Here is a 9259-nt window from a genome sequence, read left to right as displayed (position 1 = left end):
ATTCACTAAGCGGGGACGGCTGGCGCACGGACGGACGGACGCACGCTTCAACTTTCTTGCTCGATGCGATCTCGCAATTCGCCCCCCCCCCTCCCTAGACTTCGCGAGGGCTGGAGAGGTGGCACGAGGGGAGGGAGGGAGGGAGGCAGGGAGGGAGGCAGGGAGGGGGCGTTCGCGCCCTTCCACAGGTTGACGAGATTTGGTGTGTTGTCGGAAAAGTCAACATCCCTCCTTCCCTCCCTCCCTCCCTCCCTCCCTCCCTCTCTATCTCTCGCGCTCGCTGTCCCCGCCCCCGCCCCCACCCCAACCTTCCCTCTCTGGTAGTTGAATCACGAGACAAAAAGGCTTCATGGTGATTCTGCATGATACGCAACCACAACTTGTCGCAAATTGTCTCTCAGTATCCTCCCTCACTCACTCAGATGCTTCCTTCCATTGCACTGCCTTATGTTTGGCTGAAGACGTGCCGGTGATTTCCCCTCAGCGTCTGCAGATGTATTTCCCAGCTAAAAATAGCTGCAGCTGCACCATGCATGGCAAGAATTTGGGCTTTTCTGCCTTTGGAACACACACATACACTCTTGTCTTAAGACTGTTTGAAAAGGAATAATAAAGGACCTGGAAGTAAGCTTTAAAAGGACAAAAGAGTGCGATGCGGTCATTATTCAACTTTATACATCTACAATTTGTTCTAGAATTAGTCAAGAATTTGCTATACTCATTGGTCTCCCTCAAGGGGGAAATTGTGAACGCATAGCCTGTTTGACCTCGAAAAAGGTCTCCGACATAAGGGAGCAATTTGGAGTGAGAGAGGTGCGAGCACTCAGAGTGCGCCGTTTCAAGCCTTGCTGAAGGGCACAACAGCAGCAACCCAGAAAACAAACTTCCAACAACCAGGTGCCTCTTACGGATAGAAATGTTTGTCATGATTTGCAGGGACCGTGAGATTGGAAGCTCGATAGTATAACTAGGAGGAACGGCCAAAGATTCACGGAAGAATACATTTCCATATCAAGCATGAGCAGAGCCAACTTTCATTTGTCAAACGAGGGCTCGCATCTGGAAAAACATCATGGTCGACAGAAATGAAGGCTATTTTCTGCTTTGAATGATTTCTCTTTGAACGCGCAAAGCCACATCCGGCCACACACTGAGCCCCCGCTTGGTTCCGTCTACCCAAGTAAGTGACGGCTGCAGATATTTGGACCATCCTCTCTCCAGGATGCCTGACAGTCAGTCCCCTATTGCCATGGCAACAGAGGCAGTAAAATGAGCAGTTATGAATGATACACCGCCAAGGTGTTTCCCGATCTAACACCACGGGCTTACGCTCTGTTTTTGCCGCTCCTGCTCGCTCCATTCCAGACTCTTTTTTTCGGGGGCTTTGAGCAGCACGGCGTGTGTAGCCGAGGTGTTTGCGTGAGCCAGCCGCCATGCTCGCTGACATTTCTCAAAATTGAGGCTCTGACGTAAAAGTAGGGCCGGCGCAAATGCTGGCTGCCGAGGTCACAGCAAGCAATCAACGGCACAAAATCCCCATCACGGTGTGGCTCCAGGGGGGGTGAAGGCCAAAACTCAATGATGTGATTCGAATCATGTCAAACTATCATCAGGTTTGGAAACGTCCAGAAACCAGGTAAGCTCTACGGCAATCAAATGTCATGGGAGAAAGGTGAAGAGCATTCAAAGTTCCCATGACTGACGGGGGCCATGGCAACCATTCCTTTCAGAAGTGGTGGGGTCCGTCTTTCGCTGGGCCCCAAATTCCTGCCAGTACGCCTGTGTGTGTGTGTAAGGCTTTGCCTCAATTTGCAGCGCGTGGGAGTGTTATTGAGAGCTATTTTTAATTCTCATCTCCCTCAGAAAGAGATGTCAAAGGGAAGCTGAAAAACACTTCCACGGCAATCTCAAACCAGCCCATTGCACGCACGCAAACATACAGTTTGAGAACTCACCAGCTGCATCTTCAAAAGAAAGCCAGCCAGATTTTTTTTCTTTTCATCATGCTGTTTAATTTCTCTCTCGAGTGCTGATGAGGACAATTTTATGTGGAGTTCAGCAGCCGTCATCCTGATTGTTACCCCAATTCTATATGACTTCCAAATTTGTTTGTCAAGCAACGAGAAAAAAGATCGCACGAGCTTCTCGCAGTTAGTGGAAATGAAAATGAGTTTTTTAATTCTCCGAGCACCTCCGAGCCACACTGCAAAACAAGATTCTATGGCAACGATATCAATTCCCTGCCGAGTTGACAATCCATTGATTTTCAGCAGCGCTTTTTGAAGTCAGCAGACTCGAAAGTAGGATTACGCTCATCCTGATGGAATACCGACAAGGATTTCTCTCAGGCAATCGGCTTTCACGCACGCGCCTATCGTCAGTCAATCGCCGTCTCGATTATGTCACGGCTTGGGCTCGCATGGCCGCTCTTTGTCCATGAATCCTGAAGTCGACAAAACCGTTTTGTCAGCAGAACAATGTATCCAAACCAACCATAAGTTCATCATGCAACGAGACAATGACCCAAAACAAAAGACACCGCCGACCCAACAAAGCGTTTCATCAAAGTGGAAGCTTTCAGACTGGCCGAGTCTAAGACAAAGTCCGACCAATGGCTGGAGGGAGAAATCCCCCCCCCCGGAAAGCAACAAGAAGTGAAAGAGGCAGCAGTAAAATGAAACGGGCACATCAAATACCGAGCAGCGGCTCGGTAAAACCCTCGACACAAAGGAAAGCTGGGGACATCATCACAAATACTCATTATCACCGAGAGCGGTGCGTGTGCTCTCTGACAGATGACGGCTCCTCAAAGCAAATATTGAAGCGGCGGCGGCGGCACCCGCTGTTTGCAGATCAGAGCTCTCATCTGGCAGAGAAGGAGCTCGAGAGGGGACTGCCGCTCTAACAATGACAACTAACCTTGTGAGATGCAAAATGAGCGGACCGTCATCGGAAGAGGAACGATGCGAGCATCGCGTTCGGTTGTTTTCAATGGGAACTGGGCCTCAAGCCCGCTGGGATCAGCCACACAAATGAGGTTAAGCGCTATGGAAAATGGAGGAAAAAAGTCTCTGGGCCCCCAAACTGGATTGTACACAGAAACAGATATGAACACTGATCTACTAAGCGGGCCTGCCTGGGAGTGCGTTGGTCATTCTGCCGACACATCGGTGAAGGAAAAAGATTGAAAAAGGAAAAGCGTGGAAATCATGCACTGCGCTTCTGTATGGGTAGCTTCTTGGAAACATGCACTTCATGCATCACGTCAGGTCCCGACAACACTGGCCGGTACTTCAACTTGCACAAGCCAAACGTGGCCCTAGCAAAGTAGCACTTCTCCTGAAACACACGCGTGTGCACGCACGACTGGTAGCGCAGCTGTTGCCCTCACGTCTGATTATGCTATTGACACTTGGCAGGAAGCACGAGTGGAAGCGTGCCTGCAGGTCTGAGTGTAAAATCCACAAAGGAGGGAGGCGGCTACTGCATCACATCCAATGATGTAACTGGTTTACAACGTGGCTGCTTTCCTGCGTGAATCCACACAGTCTGCGCAAGCCGCTATCATGCTTCGGTCGCGTCCACGACCTGATGATGAGCGCGAGGAGCAAAAGGTTAGCTGCTCCCAAATGGTATCAAACGCAAACTTTCACAAAGTTGACACAAGTCGCTGCTCGCTAGCCTGACGGGCAGTGAGCTTAAATTGTCAACAGTTGGCCGTCTTTACCTTTGGCAGAGGGAGGAGGAATGTTGTCCATCCATTCATCCGTTTTGTAGGACGTAACCGAGGTCGGTAGCTTTAGCAAGGAAGCCCAGCCTCTTCTTTCCCAAGCTACTTCATCCAAGTCCTCCGGGGCTGGCCGGAGAACGTCGTCTCCGGAGCTTCCTTGCGGTGCCACCTGCCCCGTCCACCTGAAATTCTCTTTTTGAGCGGGGTGTGGGGTGATGACGCACTAAGTTTTTTGACATTCTTTTGATCTGTAATTTCATCTCTGTCTGGGAGAGACAGCAGACTGTTGTGACTGGGTTCATCACGTGGACTACTGATGTAGAGCACACGGAGTCATTGAAAAGATCCACAGCAATCGAGCCAACACGTTGCAAGGAAAAAGTCATTTGAGTGTGGTGACTCATCTTTGACTGCAATTTTTAACACAATGCAGCAAATATGTATCATGCATCTTAAATAGCAAGTCTACTTTTCCTTTGGTCTTTGCCAACTGTAATATTTTGTGCACAGACCAAAAAAAAAAAAAAAAAAGAGCCTGAAGACATTTGACAGTGCCTGTCACTTGACAACGCCATCCGGCGAGCTAACGTTCATAAACATGTTTGAAGCGTGCAGTTGACCAACGGAGATTTCTTGCTTGGAATTCTTCAACTAACACTCCAAGAGGAACAAGGGGTGAGGGCATTGAATCTAAAAAGGGGGCTCCAAATGTAAACAGTAGCACGCAGAGAAGCTTAGCGGGGGCTAAAAATAGAGCCATGGAGAACGAGAGAGAGATGTGGAAAGAGAAAGCTTTGCTTACGGTCAGGGATTAGTGCCTCCCTGGAGGATTTTCACTCCAAAAACCTAATCTGGGGTGATTGGGAAGAGCACCAGCTTCAGTCATCTTAATTCTGTTAAACCCTGCCCGGCCCGGCCCGGCCCAGCATGCATGGCTGTGCATGCATGGCTGTGCATGTGTGTGGGTGTGTGTGGCTTTGGGCCCCCATTAAGCGTAGAGATTACACTTTGGCTGCTCATAATTGAAAGATACTTATTCAAATGTATACACACACTCACACACACACACACACACACACACACACAGGGACACACAATACCGCGCGCCTCATTACCAGCTACAGGGAATATTAAAAGTCTACACACCCCTGTTCAAATGCCAGGGTTTTGTGATACGAAGAATGATAAATCAATTAAAATGCTTTTTCCAGCATGAGTGTAACTTATTAGCCATACAACCGACAAAGAAGGAAAGACAGACAGAGGGAGAGAGAGAGAGAGAATGTGGTGTTGACATCTCGCCACGTCTCGCCCCTTTCAGTGGGCAGGCTAATGTTGACTGAGAAATGCATTTGATAAAAGAATGAACGTGAAAGCTCCTCTTTGTGTCATGTACGAAATGTCACGTGTGTATTTGATGAATGACGGCGAAGGCACATGGTCACGAGCATTTTCTAGCTCTCAACTAACATTGCATCTGGGCCGGCCGGCTGCGCTTTTCCGCTCTGCCGTTGACAGCCCGAGCAATCTGGCCAATGCAACTGAGATTGGCATGAAATTGGCGCTATTATTTTTGGAGCGGAGTCACGAGGGAGCATCAGACCATTATCCGCTCTCTAATGAGCGAGTGATGACGGCGAGGCGAGCGAGGCGCCTCAAATAATACAGACGGCAGAGAAAGTGAAGCCCTGATGCGAGAGGTAGAGCCCAGAAAGAGCAAAGATAAGAACTCGGGGGAGAAATCATAGCTGCCTGATGCTAATAAACTGAAAATGGAATAATGATGAAAGTTGGGCGGGGGGGGGGGGCATATTGGCAAATGTCACGCACCATCTTATCTTCCACAAAGGCAGATCAAATCAAATAATACTGCGACATAACAACGAGAGAGTGCCACACACAAAAGGAGGAAGATTTCTGAATGACAAGAAAATGTTTTGACTGTACTTTGACTGACATTTTCATCATGTAAAAATTCATGTCATGTAGCATTGTAGTTTTCTTTGGCGTCTAAGTTGAACCACAGTAGAAAACTTGCCTTTGTGTTTAGTGGAGCGTTTGGCATAGCAGCGGGTTAACACTGCCCCCTGCTGCCACACACCGAATACACAAGACTGGCGCGAATTGTTTTTCCCATGATGCAATATGTTGTTGCACTTCTCATGCGACTAAATGAAGGAACTTGAATTTGACAGTTTTCAAATCTGCTGCACGCTGGCTTCAAAATTTTTACTACCGAGGAACAAATAATGACTCACGAACGACATCATCCAACAATCAAGCAGTTGATAGTTTTTATTAATTTTCAGATGGGTGGGCACTCAAAGCAGGAGCTAAGGTCGTCCCACAAGGCCCATGAAAATGAAACCTAAAAAGTAAAACCATCCAATGTTGTCAATGGCTGCGTAAAGAAGTCAAAAGAAGAATGCAACCTACTTGAAACGCATGGTGGCCGGCGTGTCTTCCATGTTGAACTCGGCCACCGGCACGCCTCTTGCAGCCACCCGAGGAGCAAACATGGCTGCCGGATACACCACAGAAGAAGTGCCAACCTGTGTGTGTGTGTGGGGGGGGGGGGGGGGAGCATTGTGTCGCACAGAATGTAAACATTGCCAAAATAGTTCAAAATTGGACAGCAAGAACACAACATGACACTCACCACTAAGCAGAGGTCACATATATCCAACACTTTCTCCGTTTGAATTAAGGTATACGAATCGAGAGCCTCTCCAAACCAAACGACGGCTGGCCTCAGAAGGCCTGAACAGCCGGCTTGTTCACACCTGGAACACACAAACACACATTCACACTGACAGCAGATGACCATGCAAGCTTCTTACCTGGGGAGGTCCTGAACAGGGATCTGAGCATCATGTGTTCCTGGCTCTGGAGCTCTGAGGAAGCAATTTGATACGAGGCGTGAAGCACCTCAACGTGGTCAAACAAAAGTTGCCGTGCACATCACTTACCCTTTGCCCCCCAGAGCGGCACAAACGGGGCTCTTGTGATTGGCCGCTTCATGGCCGCAACTCATGCAACGCGTTTTAAACAGACTCCCTGGAGAGAGAAAGCCACCAAGCAAAACAGGATATTACAAGTACAACCCTCACAGGAGCGGAACCCTACGAGCAAAGTCTACAGTTTGCAGGTGTCCTGACGGGAAAGCATTGAAAAGCAGAGCGGTTCTTATTTACTTCAGACCAATCTCTGGAATGGGGCAAACATTTCGATTCCTTAGCTTGTCTTTCCTCAACTATCCAAAGTGACAGACCGGCGCTTCCATATTTAGTCTTGGAAGCCAAAAATCCAAATCAATTGCCAAGCTAACGACAGTCATTACCGTGAATTTCCAGGACGTTTTTGGATCCAGCACGGCGGTGAAGTTCATCAATGTTCTGAGTGATGACAGTGACTCGGCGGTCCTGCTCGGCCAGACGCTCCTCACACTGCGCAATGGCCAGGTGAGCGGGATTCGGGCTTTTACTAAGAACGAGTTCGCGACGGTAGTGATAAAACTCCCAAACACGGGAGGGATTTCTGGAGAAGGCCTCGGGAGTGGCGAGATCCTGAAGGGGCACACACGGTGTAATGTTCAAACACAACACAGCTTCTCGATCAAAGTCGATAGATCCATCGCGAGTGCTTAATCCCATGGCAATCTCAGTCCTAACCGTTGGAGTGTACAATAATTTCAGTTTTTTTTTTTTTTATTGTTTTTTTGCTTTGCGTAAGTCTTTTCCTCTATTTGTAGCATGAGAAAAAAACCCAAACAGAAAAAAGGTAAGAAAAAAAAGCATCCCCATTTCAGATATTTAAGTCACCTTGGGGGACAATTTTTAACATGTCAAATGATGACGTGCAACAGAATGGCATCGTATTTGAAGGAAAGGTGCGGATGCATACCTGAGCTTGCCACTTTCTCCAGTAGCCCCCAGCCCCTCTGAAGGTGGGGACTCCACTCTCTGCACTCACACCTGCTCCGGTGAGGATGGCTATATTGGAGGCCTTGGAAAAGAGCTCCCTAAATGCGGCCAGGTCTGTGCAAGAAAATGCATTCCCATTGCATTGACACTGATGACCGTCTGTTCTCAATAGGAAAACAAAATGAATATGTGAGCGGTGCTTTTACCTGAACTGGGTCTGGTCATACTTGGACTGCTCCAACATTTTCTCAGGGGAGCAAAAAGTTTGATAGGGCTTCTGGAGGTCAGCTGCCATACAATCATCAGGTTTGGATGACTAGGGTAAAGTTAATTGTTATCTTTGTGGCAACGTTTTTAATGCTTTTTTGCATCATTGCATCTCAGTGTCACTTAGTAACTGGTCGCATAGAATGTGTACCTGCTATTACTCTCACCAGTAAATTCATTATGGTATGATCTTGCTTGAGACTCAACATAAACTGTTGTGTGACATATGACAGAACAGTAATTGCTTTATGATTGAGACATTCCGACATATTCATTTTGTTTATAACTTCAATGTGCATACCATGTCACCACCAAATCATATTCGTATTCTTACTGAATGTCACTCCCATACCATCAGTTAAATAGATCAATTCCAAATTGTTGTTGTTCAAGTGTTATAAGCTAAACTGTCATGAAAATGTAATAACACTAACGTTTGACGTCTTCGCAGGTTGGAGTTTATGAAACACTCTTCCAAACCTCGTCAATGTTAATGCAGGTTGGGGAACAATTACACTATAGGCTACTACGCGTAGCTAAGCTAACCCCGTTTCTCGCACAAGCTGGACTTATATAGCGACAATTACAGACTGTAACTGTAACGAAGTGTATGCACACTTTTAAGAATACATTTCCAAGTTTGTTCATATGCCCGACTTGAACGTTTGCCACTACCTGTCAAACTGTGACAGCGGAAAAGGGACACATATATTTAGTCTGCAGCTCGCTACCTGTCGAACTGTGACAACGGAGACGGGACACTTCCGCTTCCGGATGTCGCTTTCTTCCGCCCCTATTCCATTATTTACGATTACGAGTTTAAATTTCCAGCTACTGTCAATATTAAACATAATACAAAGGAGAGTAAATAAAACACGATGTCCAAATAACGCTACAAGCGGATATCACGTATGGGGATAGCAAAAAATGAGACCAACAGAGGGCGCACTCGTACCACTTACCGTGCATCACATTGGGGGTGCATGTGGAGGGTTTGTTTAATCGGTTAAACTCCACATCATTAGATCAAAATAGTGCAAATTCAGAATAAACAATTGTTTATTGTATATTTAAATATAGTTACAGTTTTTGTACAATGAACACGCACCAATAAACCACTGGATATTTGATTTTCCTTTTTGTTTGATCTTAAAAATATTCAATATTTTGACGTGAATAAAGTGCTTTTATTTTGAATAATACTTGGTGTCATTAGTGTTTAATGTTGGTTTTCCTTTTTTAGGTGGTGATGGATAGAAATTTTGAGAACCTAACCCTAACCTGCTCTATCTGATGACGGCCACATTATTGTCTGTAACCCAATGTCGTCTGATATGAT

At 46.9% G+C, this 9259-nt stretch overlaps 1 protein-coding gene across 3 annotated transcripts; it reads right to left on the bottom strand.

Annotated features, from left to right (window-relative positions):
- Positions 1-5998: 5998 nt before the first annotated feature.
- LOC147046769 (NAD-dependent protein deacylase sirtuin-5, mitochondrial-like) lies at positions 5999-8814 on the bottom strand. 3 transcript variants are annotated; one of them, XM_085927936.1, is made up of 9 exons: positions 8652-8814; positions 7860-7969; positions 7634-7767; positions 7071-7296; positions 6700-6787; positions 6571-6624; positions 6390-6513; positions 6167-6282; positions 5999-6098 (listed from the first exon to the last, which is right to left on the bottom strand). In XM_085927936.1, the coding sequence occupies exons 2-9, from the start codon at positions 7954-7956 to the stop codon at positions 6029-6031; spliced, it is 909 nt and encodes a 302-aa protein (XP_085784062.1). In that variant the 5' UTR covers positions 7957-7969; positions 8652-8814; the 3' UTR covers positions 5999-6028. The 3 variants fall into 3 exon arrangements, with proteins under 3 accessions (XP_085784062.1, XP_085784061.1, XP_085784060.1); XM_085927935.1 differs by having other exon boundaries at positions 8355-8813; XM_085927934.1 differs by having other exon boundaries at positions 8596-8813.
- Positions 8815-9259: the final 445 nt, after the last annotated feature.

This window comes from Syngnathus leptorhynchus, chromosome 13 (genome assembly GCF_054491065.1).
Source record: "Syngnathus leptorhynchus isolate UIUO chromosome 13, UIUO_Slep, whole genome shotgun sequence".
Lineage (NCBI taxonomy): Eukaryota > Metazoa > Chordata > Actinopteri > Syngnathiformes > Syngnathidae > Syngnathus > Syngnathus leptorhynchus.
The sequence above is the reverse complement of the archived record's forward strand: the minus strand, read 5'-3'. Positions and strand labels throughout refer to the sequence as shown.